Source organism: Sinohyriopsis cumingii, chromosome 5, assembly GCF_028554795.1.
Source record: "Sinohyriopsis cumingii isolate HCF-2022 chromosome 5, ASM2855479v2, whole genome shotgun sequence".
NCBI classification, from domain to species: Eukaryota; Metazoa; Mollusca; class Bivalvia; order Unionida; family Unionidae; genus Sinohyriopsis; species Sinohyriopsis cumingii.
Genome location: NC_142965.1, coordinates 29,702,457 through 29,720,336, shown reverse-complemented (window position 1 = coordinate 29,720,336; position 17,880 = coordinate 29,702,457). Strand labels below are relative to the sequence as shown.

The 17,880-nt window shown below is 35.2% G+C and overlaps 1 protein-coding gene across 2 annotated transcripts in view; it reads right to left on the bottom strand.

Moving 5' to 3' along the window:
- The window catches only part of LOC149798865 (splicing factor 3A subunit 1-like), an 83,874-nt gene that overhangs the window by 26,403 nt on the left and 39,591 nt on the right, over positions 1 to 17,880 (bottom strand). For both annotated transcript variants that reach the window (XM_089957777.1, XM_089957778.1), the window contains exons 10-14: positions 15,980 to 16,114; positions 12,168 to 12,351; positions 8,220 to 8,321; positions 3,651 to 3,823; positions 170 to 312 (exon numbers count right to left, since the gene is read on the bottom strand). In XM_089957777.1, the coding sequence (XP_089813903.1) occupies positions 170 to 312; positions 3,651 to 3,823; positions 8,220 to 8,321; positions 12,168 to 12,351; positions 15,980 to 16,114 (737 nt within the window). The remainder of the gene's footprint in view (positions 1 to 169; positions 313 to 3,650; positions 3,824 to 8,219; positions 8,322 to 12,167; positions 12,352 to 15,979; positions 16,115 to 17,880) is intronic.

The following is a 17,880-nucleotide window of genomic DNA, read 5'->3' as shown; positions in this document are numbered from 1 at the left end:
TCTTATTAATAGCTGCCTATTTTTTATATTACAAATTTCACCATTATATTTGATGACAAAACAACCAATATTTCAAGCTTTCATTTTACAATTTTTATAAGCAAGGGTGACTTAAAACTCTGACACTACCTAAATATTGTGGTCCCTGATTATGGATGGATGTACTTACAAAAGTCCCTTAGCCTTGTGAATGACAGCAATCTGCTCCTCAATGGAGATGTTCTCTCTAGCCTTCTGAGTAACTTTCTCCATGGAGGCTGTGTGCCCATCCCAAACCACCTTTTCTTTCTTCCTTTCATCCTCCTCTCCAATCTAGGCAATTCACAAAACATCAAATATGAGACTGAGACAACAGAATTAGGAACAAAATTATCTAACTGCATAATAAGGTCATGGCCTAATGTTCAGTCAGCATGCAAAGCCTTGTAACTTTATCCAAAGGTCAAATGGGTCAGCAGGTACATTGCTTCAAAATAAGACCTCTATATACCAACAATTCATCAAGGGGTCTGACAAACATAACTGAATGATAAACTCTAAAGTGTACGTCAACATAGTCATGTATGCACATTTACCTAGTTAAATATTCATTGTTCTAAAATTTAATACTAATATAGTTCAAATAAAGTCTATTCAGTCCGGACTGTTAAATGTTCTGTACCTTAGATATCATCAGAAAATATCCAGACAAAAATTTCTGATCACTATGGACTTGGACAATGGTGGTCAGGTACTGATCTGGGTCAAGAAATGAGGATGTCTGGTCTATCATAACAAATAACTGGAGAGTACAATTTTTTTTAACACATGTAGTTTTCTTTCTGATATTAACATCCAAGTGACATTCAGTCCAGTTTGTACTGGATCACACCTTTAGGCTGACCTCATTCAAAAAAGTCAATGTATTTTCACATTGATTGTTGCTGTATACGTTTCTCACCGCATGTATATAATGACCTTCCAATGGTATATGGATATATGATGATCCAAATAAAGTGAATAACTCTCATTTAACTGTATCAAATGCTGAAAAATGACACATTACTGAAAGAGAACAGAACACCTACATGACCTGTATGACTTGTACTTTTACCAAAACTCAAATAAAAATCTTCTATGACTATAATGTTGATCCGAGTGTCAAAGTGGTTAAGAGGGGAAGTTTCCAAAAAAGCTGCCTGAGCTTAAATGTACAAGTAGGAACTGAATCCACCAAGGAATATAGGAATTAAAACAACAGAAAAACTTAAACAGGCAAGGGTCTGCAAGATGAAATCAATGTCACTTTACTGGGATGTGTAGGTATGACCAGTACGATGAGTGAATATTTACACAATTTCATCTTTTGTGTAATATATATATATATCTGAGGCATAACAATTCATTTACACTTATCTGTATTGCAATATTTTCTGATATTATATACTTAATTCATATCTGTACTACTGCCAGATTATCCAAATATACACTGCATCAGACAATAAAACTGATGCTGTCAGCACTTATAGTTGGTGTATTAAAATATTCAAGAATAAAACTTATGAAAAAGAAAAAAAATTGTTTGTTCCCAACAAAAAGTATTAAAGATTTTGACACTGTTTTGTGTGTGTGTTTGTTTGTTATGAACCATCTCCAAGTAGTTATTTATCAGATCAGTTCCCATCTCAACAAAAGAAACCACCAGTCTCAAGGACAAAACCCAGAATCATAACTGAGTGAAGTACAGAAGACAAAAACAATGATGCCTCAGATGTGATGATATCACCATAGATAAGTATGATTGTAAATCTTTATTTAAACGAAATAAAATAAATTTGTTGATGAAATCTCAGCACTTACTGCAGTAGTAAAGTCAATGCTGCCTTTTGCACTTCATACATTTTCTTTTTTTATTAAAGCATGGTTGTAATAAAATCCAAAAGCAATAACTCCCTCTCCTCTACACTGTTGAAAACAGAAAACCTAACTCTGGTAAATGGATTTCAATTTCATGAAAATGAAGTTGAAAGGAAATGATGAATCTGATAAATGCACAATCTGAATGCACTTCTGAATATCACAAAAACAATAAAATGATAGATGAAATGCAAACATGAATGGAATATAAACAGAATGAATTCCAAATGCATTTTAAATGGAAATGAAGTGCAACTAAAAGCAGATTTTATAAAATTACTTGTTTTTTTGTGTGGTAACCTGTATGCACACATGCATGTGTGTGCCATATTTTTGGGCCTATAAGCTGATGTGGAGTACAAGTTGAATTTGCTAATTTTGTATTTTTCATTCATATATTTTTCATTCATATATAAGTAAATGTGGAGATTAAAATGAAGCCTTGGCTTCGTCTGTTTCACAAATAACTTCCAGTTTCATAAGCATTAATGGTATTATGTACTGTAAGCTATTCCAGATTAAATGGGAAACTGCAGTCACCAATGCCCTCTCCTCTCCTTGTTTTGTTTTGGAGACAGTGAGTGAGGAAGGTTCCAGAGCAGTTGTAATCTGTATTGTTCAGATGCCTATATTAATTTATCAATCTGAATAAATGGTTCATTTCTGATTTAATTACATTATCCAATGTCACAAGAACCACAAGTTACTGACTGGTGAAGAGACCATTCAATGAGGACTGCATAACCCCTGCTGGATGGTGGAGAATTATTTCCTTCAAGTCAATCCATCAAAAAAGCCTCCAGACTGGTATGCAACATGAAAGAGCTTAACACCTCATCCCAAATAAGATACATTGGTGGACAAGCCCAAGTCTTATTTATCTGAATGTGATTGATGCTCTCAGGAAGGCACAATTTGCCAATCTCATTCACCAGGACATTAACTTGAGAAGGTGCTGCTCATCCCCAAGTTTGAGGCATTACTCACCAGGTGTTCTTCTGCCCTTGGGAATAGTCATGGTCGTGGAGAGATCCCTCACTGGCAATGATGGCACTGTAAGGAGCATTAGGGATCCTTGTCCTTTAGGTGATCTCCAAACCATGAAGGTCATGGAACACTTATGCCCTAGATGGGTAGTAGTCATCTCCAACATGGGATGAGATCATGACCCTCCATAGGAATGCAGGGGGGTCATCCAATGAAGATGATGAGGAAGAGAGGGCCCTCCTCACCCCATTATGTACTGTCATTTTCAGCAAAGTCCCACCCCCTGCCAGACCAAAGAATTCAAATTCGACAGACGTCCATGCCCATGGAATAAATCAGGAGCCTCAAACACGAGGCCATGCCAAGCTGCATCCTGTGGCCTGCAAAATGATTGGCCTCATGAGAGATAACAAAGGTTTTGCACCCCTTGGGCCATCAGGATGGTTTGAGTTTGAGACCCCTCGGATAGATCAAATTTGTCTGACTTGTACACATTGTTTATTTTGTATCTCTCTCTCTCTCTATACACACACACACACACACATATATATATATATACTAACAAAACCCCAATCATCTTCTAAATATTTAAAAAAAACTTTAGTTTTGTTAAGTGCATCCACAATAATTGCACACACTAGTGTATGCATGGTAATAAACATGACTGTAATAATATTAATTCTGAGTACTTTATAATCCCTCCAATTGCAAGACACGCCAATTACAACACCTATCTTTTTGCCAATCATGCCAATTACAACACCTACCTTTTTACCAATCTGGGTTTCTTCTGTCCCAATACCAAATATATCTGTTCTCCTTTCTGCCAGTTGTTTCAGACTGCTCTCAATGGCTGAGCCTGGAGCATAAACCTCCTCTTGCTCACGCTTTTCCATGATAGCACGATTCCTTTCCTCAATCCATTTGGGATCCAGCAATCCTGAAAAACAATAAATGAATAACATTTTTGTGATCATGCATCTCAGTTTTTTAAAGTTGTTAAGGTTACTTCATACTTGTTCTTAGTATATAACAAGATAGTTAACATTTAGTAGTGATTTTACCTCGTAGTCTTGTATTTCTTCATTACCCTAATTCCTAGAACATGTACATAGTTACTGATGCTACAATGTTTTGCTATATTCACGACCCTTGCAATCAGTGGCTTCAAAATTCACTTATTGAGAAATCTTCAACTACAGCCAAAACTGTGTTTGTATAGTGGTCAAATTTAGACCTTTATATGCAGGATTGCCTAACTTAAGATATGAAAGAAGGAAAAGAACATGAATTAGCAAGAAAAATTAAGCAGAGTAAAGAAGTCCCAAAAAAGAAAATAGACCATATGTACTTTTTATTTCTTAAGTGATGCAATAAAATAAACTCTAAATACTCAATATTTAAGACAAAGGAGAATGAATTTATGACAATATATACAAGCACAGGGAAACTCCATTACAACACACTTTGTTATAAAGCATATTTGAATATAACACAACACAATCATGGCAAGGCTCCCAAATTTTACAACCTTGACACCAATTTTTCCTGTTGATTTGTTAATCTGGTGAGATGTATTGTATGCCTGACAAAAAAATTTTGTCTAAGCACTCTGTCCTTCTTTTCTTATGTAACTTGTTTAGGCTGGAATAAACAGTAACACAAGATAGAGTGAAAACAACAAGCTTTTAAAAATACATTAATTTATTTCCCTGGAAAAATTCTGTAAAAATGAAGAAAAAAAACAAAAAACATGAACTTAGTTTTATAGAATCAAATCCAAAAATGATCCAAATATAATCTGAGAATAAAATTTTAGTAGTCCTAATAACAAAATGTTCTACTGATTTCACGTTTGAATCTCGATGAAGAATCCAAGATGGAGGATGATGATGTATGCTACAATCTGTAGTGTTAAAGTCTACAGTTCCTTGTAGAAATAAGAATTATCACTCCAGTTTCTGATAGCTGAATAAATTTTATAACAAAACTGTCCTTGTTACACAATATTACATGAGCACACGTATTTTCCAGAAAAATAATGGAATTAATCCTTCTGAATCCAAGTAATTTGAAATAATTCCAAACCAAGTAATTTGAAATAACTCCAAGTAGCACAACATACAACAGTTTAACAGCCAAGCTTCTACTGAGATTAATTCTCCAAAACATGGGTTATATGGGCTTTCTAAAACATAAACAAGGGTCACATGATCATCTTCTGGAAGTTTATAGAAGCAAATACTTGTTACAGATCACGTTTACCCAGTGTGACCCTGACAAAAACCAATCATTTTTACTCTAAGAAATAAAAAAAAATTTAAAAAATTGTTTATTTTAAAGACAAAGTCCAATCATGACCTTGGAAACAACGAATCATTTTAAAATAAAATAGAACTTGTTTACAAAGGTTGCTACAAATTCTGAAACAAGGCCAGGATCTAGATCAACACCTGGTGTTTATAAACAAACAGTCAAGATAAAACTATTTTCTAAAAAAGTATCATCTCTAGTGAATAAATTTACATTACAGGATCATGTAATGAAAAACAAAAAGTTTAAAACTGACAATTAAACTGAAATAAATATAAACTAAATCAGATATAATTAAATCAAATATACATAACACTTTAAACTAATAGATATAACAGCGTCTATTTGCAAATGTTCAAACAGGTCTATTGATGGTTTTGTTGATAGCTGGTTATTTTCTAAAGATGTCAGCTCCTAAAAAACACTGATCAATTTGTATTGTTAAACAAATATCTTTTATATATACACAATATAGCTAAAATTCTTCATTGTACAAGTTATTAGTATAATACATACAATATTTATTCAATCCAAGGCAAACAATAGCCTATCAATATTAGCTAAATCAACCAGCATACAAACCTATCCATCATATAATGCTGAATGCTGTTGCTGAAATATGTTTATCAAAGAAAGTAATAAATCTTCCTTTTACCTATCTTGTGTTGGAACCACTGCCAATGTTCTTTTCAGTAATAATGAGATTTTCAAATAAGCTGCTGTGGTACACATACTGGATGTCAGCGTGGCAACATTTTCATTTAGGACAAATATACATCATTAGATGTTTTTTGGTTCTCCATTGTATATAGCGTATACAACGACCTTATCATTCTTCAAGAATAAACAGTTATATACTGAGTGTACCAATCTTCAAGAAGAAACAGTTCCAACAGCAAGTACAGCTTGTACAGTGAAATAACCACTCTTCAATTAGAGACCATCACTGTAGTATATACAGCTTATACACTGAGATTACCAAGTCTCTGCAGTATATACAGCTTATACACTGAGATTACCAAGTCTCTGCAGTATATACAGCTTATACACTGAGATTACCAAGTCTCTGCAGTATATACAGCTTATACACTGAGATTACCAAGTCTCTGCAGTATATACAGCTTATACACTGAGATTACCAAGTCTCTGCAGTATGTACAGCTTATACACTGAGATTACCAAGTCTCTGCAGTATATACAGCTTATACACTGAGATTACCAAGTCTCTGCAGTATATACAGCTTATACACTGAGATTACCAAGTCTCTGCAGTATATACAGCTTATACACTGAGATTACCAAGTCTCTGCAGTATATACAGCTTATATGCTAAGCTTGCCAAGTCTCTGCAGTATATACAGCTTATACACTGAGATTACCAAGTCTCTGCAGTATATACAGCTTATATGCTAAGCTTGCCAATTTTCAAGTAGAGATAGTTCCTGCAGTTAATACAGCTTACCAGCCTTCAATCAGAGACCATCGTTGCAGTTTATAAAGCTTATATGCTGAGATTACTAAGTCCTTGTAGTATATACAGTTTATATGCTGAGCTTACCAATCTTTATGTAAAGAGAGTCCCTGCAGTATATATATATATATATACCTTTTACTTTGATCTCACCAATCTTCATGCTGAGACAGTCCCAGCAGTATATTTGAATATGGAAACATGATTTATCTGCCCTTATGGCAGCACTCTTTTTTTTTTTGTTGTATCAGAGAAGCCTGTGAAACCAACTTCTGACAAGTATTTATTTCATGACTTATAGCGCACAAGTTGATCTATTTAACTATTAACAAGCTGACAAAAGAAACCTATTCTTGTATTTGTTCCAATCAGATGGACAAAAGGTTACCTTGCACAAGTTCACAAAGGTCCCAGAACTATGAAAAATTCAGATATAATGGTACAAATTAGTGAGACAAGCATAATCATTAAGATCTTTTGTCGATATTTTGCTTTCAACTGTCTTGGGTTTAGAAACATAATTGGGCAGTCACATACTAGAATTGGATCGATTATATTATCTTTGCGAATCCATGTTGCATGTACACTAAAATATTACTATTGGTGCTTTCTTCCTGAACAGGAGATTCAGTGGTACAATGAAGTAAAGACTCAATTCCTTTTACACAGACAGCTTACAAACTCACAATGTGTAAAATGTCTATTTTTATTCACATATATGCTGACAACATGACAGATAAATTGTGTTCAGCATTACATGATTTTCTTTCTATGTAAATCACAAGTTTTAATACTTTAACATATACCTAACTTGTTACTTTCATTAGGAAAGTAGAGACAGTTCCTGCAATATATATAGCTTATACACTGAGCTGGTCAATCTTCAAGAAGAGAGAGTCCCTGTAGTAAGTACAGCTTATGCGCTGAGCTTACCAATCTTCATGCTGAGATAGTCCCAGTAGTATGTACAGGTTATACAGAGCTTACCAATCTTCATCTGAGAGAGTCCCAGTAGTATGTACAGCTTATATGCTGAACTTACCAATCTTCATGCTGAGACAGTCCCAGTAGTATGTACAGGTTATACACTGAGCTTACCAATCTTCATGCTGAGACAGTCCAAGTATTATGTACAGGTTATACACTGAGCTTACCAATCTTCATGCTGAGACAGTCCAAGTATCATGTACAGGTTATACACTGAGCTTACCAATCTTCATCTGAGAGAGTCCCAGTAGTATGTACAGCTTATATGCTGAGCTTACCAATCTTCATGCTGAGACAGTCCCAGTAGTATGTACAGGTTATACACTGAGCTTACCAATCTTCATGCTGAGACAGTCCCAGTAGTATGTACAGCTTATACGCAGAACTTACCAATCTTCATGCTGAGACAGTCCCAGCAGACTGTACAGCTTATAAGCAGAGATTACCAATCGTCAGATAGAGAATGTCCTGCAGCAGATACAGCTTAAACACTGAGCATAACAAACAGTTTATATGCTGAGCTTATCAATCCCTGTAGTATGTACAGCTTATACAGTGAACTTACCAATCTTCATGTGCTGCTGCACTTTGTCTGCTGGAATCTTCTCCCCTGTTATGGGTGAAATAAGGTACTGGTCTGGGTTACCCTCTGCTGGTACTGTGCGTGCTACAAACAAACATAAGAAAAATTCAATTCGTATAATCTTAAGGACTTCAGATGGTACACACTTTTTATTTATGAATAAACTGCAAAATATGAAACAAACACTTAGACAATTATTATACAATAAAAGTCAATTCAAATGATGAAATCAAACCAACTTCATGTCAGAAGACAAGCAGTCTAAGAGGCTGCAATATTTCTAGTTTTTTTTTCTAAAAAATATGTGTGGAAACCATATTATGATGGAGAAAACAAATTTTTAAGTATATTATGTTTCTTCATGCATACTTGCCCAATCATGTTACATTAGGAATATTATCCTGCTACCTTGCAAATCCAGTGCTACAAAAAGATGAAAATCATCTTATCCAATATCAAATAGACAAAGGACAATAACTCTTACATCTTACCTCTCCTTTGCACCAAATGGTGATGCTAGTTTATAGCTGCACAAGACACTAATGAGGATGCTCGCCTGGCAGGGTGGTTGGGAGGGTTTTTTAAGTAATGTGATTTGGTAAGTATTATTGGAGAAACATAATTTACTTAAAAATTTGCTTTCTCCTTCGAATATGTTCCCCAATTACATTACGTTAGGAGACTAAGCAATAGGAGGAGGGGATACTGAGCATCCAACCTCTACCATGGGTATCCTTCTGGAGAAGAATAACTGGATTCCCCATGTGAATGATAACCCACTCTCATAATAACATAAGCAACACAGCCTTAGGTCTCTTGACCTGTGACTCTTATCTACGGTTAAGAAGATGATGCTGAAGTTTTAATACCTATATTCACTGGGGAATTGAGAGAAGCTAACAAGCTGCATTTATTTATTTAGCTGGGTCTGATGGCCATCTTTGCTGCTGCCACCAGCCTGACCAGATCTAAGTTTTGCCTCTGTGACACTAAATCTCTGAGAAGGTTTACTCTACATCCCTGTCAACAGCTTCTACTTTATGCAGATCAACACATTCCATTCAAACATGAGTCTCAAATCTCATGAACTGTAATCTTCATGATATAGTTCTGGTTTTGTTAGATCCTGGAGTATGCTGAGTGTATAACCTATTTCAGCCATGAAGCAAGGGCTAATGTGTGTGTGATTTGGAGTTTTAACATAGCTTTAACAATTTTTAATCATATCGCTATAATGTCTGCAGTGTGGCTGTTTATAGTATCTAGCACCGAGACAGACATGTAGCACGATGTCCCATCCAGTCATATTATCCTGACACCAGGATGACCAGTCCTAACACTAACCTCTTAATACTGAGCGCCAAGCAAGGCAGCTGCTAGAAATTTTTGTACAAGTCTTTGGTATGTCTTGGCCAGGGTTCAAACCCATAACTTGCCACACCCGAGGTGGATGCTCTATAACCATTTAAGTAACTGAAGCAGTCGAAGCAAGGGCTTGAGGGGTGATTATCACAGAATAAGGCAAGAAATACTTGGTTTCACCGTAGAATGATTTGATCATTTTCGTCATACCTGCGTACAACGTTACCTAGGGTGGATAATTGTTTTTCTAGGTCAGCAACTGCGGTGAGAGACACTAAAACCATGGTATGCAAGGGTATTCCACCCTTACCAATACTCACTCTCCTGTAGATTTAAGCCAAGTTTGTTTTCTAACTGACACAATGGTCTTTGGATCTTGTCAAGGAGTGAACGTTCTCCATTTTTTGTTCTCCAGCCATAGGGGTAAGTGTTACATTTGTATTTTATTTGATATGTGAAGCATATTCAGTTTTTAAAGTTGTATCGTGAAATGATGCCTTTACTAATACGCAGATATGAAACGTGAACTTTTGAATTGTATCAAATTACTATTAGGGGTTTAATTTAGTAGCATGTATCTATAGATTTTAATTCCGTACCTGTTTTTATGACCAGTTTGGTTTTATTGTAGCTGTCTGTACATATCTTTATACGTATGTCTGTGCACATGGTGGATCCATGAAGGGTGTGTGTGGCCAAGACAAGTGGGCCAACCCAATTCAGGAGAACTGTGTGCTGTCTATATGTGTGTGTGGGTATAACAGGCTGTCTGTCTGGCCGTCTGTGTGTCTATATGGATATGGAAGATGATGTAACCATCAAGGCCACACAAAGACAAAACGTTATTTTGTAAACTTGTGCGTATTGTGGATCAATGAAGTGTGTGCAGCCGATACAAGTGCGGGCCAACCCAAGAATTTGGGAGAACTGTGTGGTTTGTCAGTGTACACATTTGCAAATTTTTACAAATATTTATGAATCATACGTCTGTACAAATGACTGAGTCATATGTTTGTTTCAATTAATTGTTGTTTCAATTGAGTACAATTGGGTCATATTGATTAAATGAGATTATTTGAATGTTATTTACATTCCATGAGATTATTTGAATCTCACTTCCACTACATGACATTACATGAGATATCTGAATCTTATTTTCATTACATGAAATTACATCAAGATTATGTGAATCTCACTTCCATTACGTGAGATTACGTGAATCTTACCATCATATATTTGAATATATGAATAATTTTTTGTTGCGTTTTCTTATTTGTGAATGTCTGGATAAAGTAAATGAATCAGACATATGTTTAGAGTGTGAAAGAATCACTGTATTTGTAGTATATATATTTTTATTAATTCATATTATAAACTTCCATCTTTCATCACACTGTGTTGTGTTGTCATTTGATCCAAGCATCCATTCAGGTCTATCCTGTTACAGTGATATCCTCTTTCCCAGCTTTCACTAGGAGGAAGAGGCACTTGTGCATGCTATGACTGTTTCTGTGCATTTCAAGCAGTACTTGAGCACATGAACAGGATCTTGCATGGCTGCTGATCTCGACCTGTCTATGGAAGACAGGGAGTGAATGAAAACTCTTTGGTTACCAACCGACAGTAACCTGATTTTGGCTACAAAGCCTGGTTGTGTCAAGAAGACCACCGAAACATCCAATCTGAAATGAAGATAGTTCAAGTCGACAGAAAGGGCATGTGGTTATCATATGATAACAACTTTAGCAAGGTGTGGACGAGAGACTAGAATTCCATTTTGGAAACAAGGCGAGGGATTTTCAACGCTTGAAATAAAATTCAGTTACAAGATCTGAAGGTCTTTATCATGCCCAATGTTGCATCTGCCATGATGCCGGAATGTATCTGATATCATAGAGCCTTTGATAGTGATGGGTGCCAGCTGTTAGAGCCAGGAGCATGACGTTTAACTGTAGCACTTTGATATTTTAGTAATGCCTTAGTTTTTTTAACCTTGACATGTTCGGTGTTAGTTACTTTATAATTAATTAAAATATCATTAGACCTACTGAACAAATTATTTTATTTTGGAGGATTCAGTCACTATTCATATTTGTATTCAGCCAAACAGTTATGAGTCTCTATTCGCATTTGGCGTAATAGTTAAAATCACTATTCGAGACAGCCCTACATTTTGCACAATCTCAACCGCCTGTTTTGAGATGAGCAACCTATCTCCTGTTGAAGGAAGGCATCCTTTTCCCAATCTGCAAGGACTTCCATGAAGAGGGGAGCAGGTTGGATGAACAAACCAGAAGCCCCTCCAAAATGACCTGGATCATCCACCCATTTTGAGGGAATTTTTGTGCAAGTTCTGTTTTCCATTATTTTTTTTTTACACACAAATTCTTTAACACCGCTACAATGGCTATAGTGATTTTATATCTGATGGTAAAAAAATTGCATTCAGAAATTCAGAAATCTACTCTTTCTGTTCTCCTATACTGTAGATATCTATGAATTTGCATGTGATTTTATGTGCAAGACAAGTATATCATTTAGTACCAAATGTTCAGGCAATAGACTGACCTTTTGGATTGTAGTCTTTCTTGATGATCATGTGGTCTGGTGGAGGGAGGGGTGGCTGTGGAATCTCCTTGGGAGGAGGAGGTGGGGGTGGGGGTGCAGGAGGTTTAACCAATTGCTGAACTTCTTTCTCCTCCTCCTCCTCTTCTTCATCCTCCGATGATGATGAGGAACCTTCTTCCATATCCTAAAGAAGTCAAAACATCATCAGACAACATTGAAAACAAAAGACCCAAGGGGGACTGATATCACTCACCTGTCTTATATAACTTCACAGTTGCCCATTTCCCAAAGCACACTTGTTAGTATTATAAGAGCTCATCCTATGGAAACTATTTCCCAATCTTCATATCATATTGATTTTATCTATTTCTTTATATCCTGGTAAGATTTCTTTCTCAAGATAAAGGCTTTATTAACATACAGTCTCTTGCATATACCTGAAATCATTCTACAATTATAATAATAAACCTAAATGATCAAAAGTATGACTTCAAGAGGAATAAAATGTCAGCCAATCTGATGCACAATCATCTCAATTAACACGTGTGGATGATACACATTTCAAAATTGTTCAAGAACTTAATGATATAAGCCCACATTCTGATCTGAATAAAAATGGATCCGAATTATGAATTCCAGACTGGTAATAAACTCAACCAATCACATGCAAGATCACCTTATAAATAGGCATTATTACTGAAACAGTCCAGGACCTTGATGATATAAGCATATATTTAAAGTTGGATACAAATCAGATCACAAATATGACTTGCAGAGTGTTAACAAACTATGTTAAAAAGATGCAAGATTATGTCATTAACATGGGTGGATTTTATTCATTATCAAACCGATCCAAGATCTTGATGATATAAGCCCATATTTTACATTATGAGGGTGGCAACAAGCAAAGCCTGTCAGATATAAAATCAACAGATTAACATACATGTGAATCTCACTCATTATTCAACTCATCTGAGTATATGAGATAATAATGATACAAGCATATATTCAAAGTTTGATCCAAATCAGACATGAAATCTGGCTTCAAGAACAGTAACAAGGTCAGCTGATCAGATGCAATATTACCTCATTAAAATACATAGATCTAATTCAATACTGGAACCATTTAAGACTATTATAATACAATTCAATAATTCAAATTTATCAAAATTAGATCAGACATATGATTTCCAGAAGAGTAACAAGCTCATCCAATCAGGTGCAAGATCATCTCATTAGTATGCATGGATCTTACTCATTATTAATTCATCTGAGATCTTAATGATATACAGACACATTCCAAGTTTCATCAACATCACATCTGAAATATGGTCTCAAGAACGGTAACATGGTTCGCCAACCAGTTGAAAGACCACCACATTAATCATGGATCTCGCTCATCATTGAACTCATCTGAGAGTCTGAATTTTCTAAACTCATATTCCAAGGTTGATAAAAATGAGATGAAACAAATATGGATTCCAGAGGAGTAGAATGCAAGTGTTGATTATCTGATGAGGCATAACAAACAACACACAAGGGACACCAGGAACCAGGACGTATCAAAAGCTCACCTGACCATACAGCCAAGTCATCTAAAACCACAGAATGGGTCAAATCTGATTATCCCCATGCAACTTACTCTTAATTTTTAAAACAATGTCTTCCTGTGTAGGATGCAATGTCAAATATGATGGATGGACAGACATAATTATTACTGAACTATACTGATTTTGTTGAGTGATGCTGAAAATAAACCACTGAACTGGAGAAAAATTTAAAGTCAGTATATACAGAATTCATTGCTAATCAACTACAGTGATCTCAAATTCATACTGAATGACAAGTGTATACAATCTGTTCATTATAAAGAAAAGTAGCTTACAATGATGTGTCCTTTCCGTATGTACCGTCTTTTAAGATTCAAATAGGTGATGGTAATCCAGAAATTCAAGACTCGATATGTAAAAGACATGGGGAAGCATGGGCAGAATGTAATGAAAGAGAACTCTAAGCATTCATTCCCATGCTTTTCTAAAGATATATTTCCAGGTCATTTCCAGGGTTTTTTTCAGGATGAAATTAATTTTTTCAAGGTTCACATATGACAATTACTGAATGGAATCAATGAACATTTTAGATTATGAAACATGCATTTTCTAAATCTAAAGATGTTTGTCTTTCAAGACTATCCAAAACATCTAAGAAAAGATGACCACAAAATGTATCACATGAAACAAGTTTGATTATATTCCTACAAACTGGCATGTAAAGTCATTTCATTGTACAGAATAAAAATTCTAACTTTATTTAGCTGACCTGCATTATGATGCTAAGTGGGAACAACATAATGCACATAAATTATTTTCCTTTCAAACCTTCAATTCTTTAGAATTCTACAGCAATATATATATATATATATATATATATATATATATATATATATATATATATATATATATATATATATATATATATATGCATCTTATAACAAGTCCACATTTCCTGATATAGTATATAAAAAAAATGATAAATGCATATAATTAGAACCTTGTTTTGTAACAAAGAGTTTAACCCTGAATTTATCTGCGCCAATAAAATCACAAACAAGATTTTTCAAACAACCTAATCTCCTCAAGACAATTCTCTAAAAATCCATAATTTAAAAAACATTTTCCAATGGAATGATTTAAATTTTGACAAAAGATCTTCCAAATTATATACTGTTGTATAAACAAGGACTGAATTTTCTGTCAAATCAACTTGTCCTCTTGTAATTCGTTAAACCAGTCCCCAAACCTGTATGGATGCAAGGGCTCATATCGTTTTTCAATATATAATACAAGGGGTGACAATTTCTCATTTTAGCTCTGAGACTGAACGATTTGGACAACAAATTTGGCTTAAAATGGATAGCAGTCCATTTTCTAATCTGGGTTTCCTCTGAATATTCCCACCCCATGTTTCACATTTGGACATTTAGGTTGGGGTGTGGGGTCATTGCATATCGAAAACTTTGAATTTGCCACCACCATGTGGTAGAGGCATATGGTAGTCTCTTACCAGTGGGCCTAGCAAATTTAAACTTATGTTATATTGGCTCATACCTGCATGAAATCGATGGGAAAATGATTTATTTTCTCAGATATGGCAAGTATTATAATCGTTTTGTCTTTAATCTGCTTACAGACTAGACAAAACTACGGAATAGATAAAACCTGACCTGGTACAGACCATTCACATTACTAGTCACATGACTGCATAAATCTCAAACAACGACATTGTTAGTCCAACAGTCACGTGATATCAACAAAAAACTCCTATGTAATGTTGTTCTACTGAAATTCAATTATATTAAATGAAAGTCAGATACCTTTTGTAAACACCAGAAAGAACATAATTATCAACATATTTATTTTGAGAACAATGACAAGAAGCTTGTCGCTGGCACAGCAATCTGGCCAGTATGAATCATCAAGCTTATAGTACATGTCAAATTGGTAGTCACAACAAAACTCCAGAAGTTGTTCTCTGAATAATTATGGAGAATTTGTGTTCTTTCATGTTTGTATTTTTATTACAACCAGTATACGGCTTTCGTTTGTTATTCTTTTAATATTTTTCTCTTAAACATTTGAAAATGTGGGTTGTGAGATTTGTGTACTGATGCGACTAGCAATGCAAATCACAAGTACCAGGTCAGATTTCATCAATGCCATAGTTTTATCTTGTCTTTCAGCAGATTAAAGACATAACAAATGAAACATTCATAATGATCTATGATGACAGTATAAAATAAACTTATATAATACCTGAACAGTAATGTTGTCTGATGGTCTGGTCAATGGAGCAGATGGTGGGGCTTCTTTTTTTGGCTCCTCTTCCACCTCCTCTTCCTCTTCATCTGAATCACCAGACTCTACCTCCATCTCATCAAGGTCATCCTTCTGAGAAAGTACAAATACAAAATAACATAAGCTGGCAAAACATATAGTTACAACTAGGACAACATAAGCAAGAAATCTCCTGCCTTGTCTCATATTGTTACAGCAACTTATACCCAATATCTTTGTAATATAAAATCCAACATTTCTGACACATAATGTTTCTGACAGGACTTGTAATTGCCCTATTCAACCATTGCGAAAAATGGATTTGCTTTGACTACAGCAGTTGTAGATGATTGTGTGTTCTTACCTGAATGTCTATTTTGTACCATTTTATTTGGATGCAATTTATCTCATGCATGCTATAACAATAAACATGAAGTCCTCAAAATGGCCAAAGATGTCAGCATCAAAACAACAAGTAGAATAAACAGTAGTAGTCAAGCATGAAAAAATGAAAAAAGAGAACCCTGACCATTAAGAAATTGACAGAAATCCAGGTAAGTCTGTCTCTTCTGTCTTTAAATTCTTTGTAATCTGCTGAATCCTAAAGTATCTCCGATATTCTTAAGAAACTCAACATACCAAACTTGGCAACAAAATTATTTTCTTTTGTGTCCCAAGATAACTGTACAAAATTAGTTGTCATGACCCTTGACCATGGAACTGATATCACAGATACAAGACCAGTGAAGTTGCATCAGACCATGTCAAGTATACCTACATGCCAAGTTTGGTTAAATCAATAATACATACTTCTAAAAAAACAAGAAACAATCTGGTTAAGCCCACTTTATCTTTTAGGTATATCACACAGTGGATTTTAGGGAAAGTCACAGTTACATGTTGCTTCAGAAAATACAAGTTACGTTACTAAATGTTGTATAAAAGTAGAAAAATATAAAGATGATAAAAGTGTATATCTGCCAAAAGCTGTGTTCACTGACATGGTGTCACAATTGTGACATATGACCTAAACAGTCAGCCTGAGGTAACAGCAGAGGTCTGTACTAGGCAGGAAGTTGGACATTTCAAGTGGACATGTAACTGGCCAGGACATACAAATCATATGGCTACACCAAGTCAGGATTCTCGGACATCCATTATGGATGCCATCTTCAGAATGTTGCAGTTGCTATTCCTGAACTAATTTTGTATGCTCTTTTTGTGGAACATTATGAATAGATTAAGAATTCATTTCTATGATAAAATTAACTCTGAGAGAATTCCCAAAATATGCTATTAAAATTTATGACTTGTTAGTGCCCAAAATTGCTTATTGTATTGCCTCCCTTGACTAAGGCTTGTTTTAATGTTGTTGTTGTTGTTGTTGTGGGGTTTAAAGCCATTTTTCAGCACATGATAGGCTATGCATGGCAGCCAGTATTAATGGTGGAGGAGGAACCCGGGAAAACCCCGGGTAGAACCACCGACCCACGAGAAGCTACTGGCAAGCTTTCTCACATACCCACATTGGCCGAATCCTAGACTCGAACCCATGCAGACAGAGGTGAGATGGCAGTGATCCGTAACGAAGAACACTTTAGACCACTCGGCCACTCGGGGCCCCTTGCTTTAATGTTATGTGTAATGTCATTTTGGAACAAACTGACCAGTAAATGTAGAGATGTATTGATTGTACAGTCATTTCAGGTAAAAATTATGTATCTTCTACTGCAAACAAACATAGACAAAGAAAGTGGGGATCTACTGATTCATTATTCTGTATCGAATCCAGATTTTTGAAGACAGCTGTTTCAAGGTTTTCCAGTTTTGATTTTAAGCAGCCGTAACTGACGGTGGATCAGCATCAAATGTACAAATCT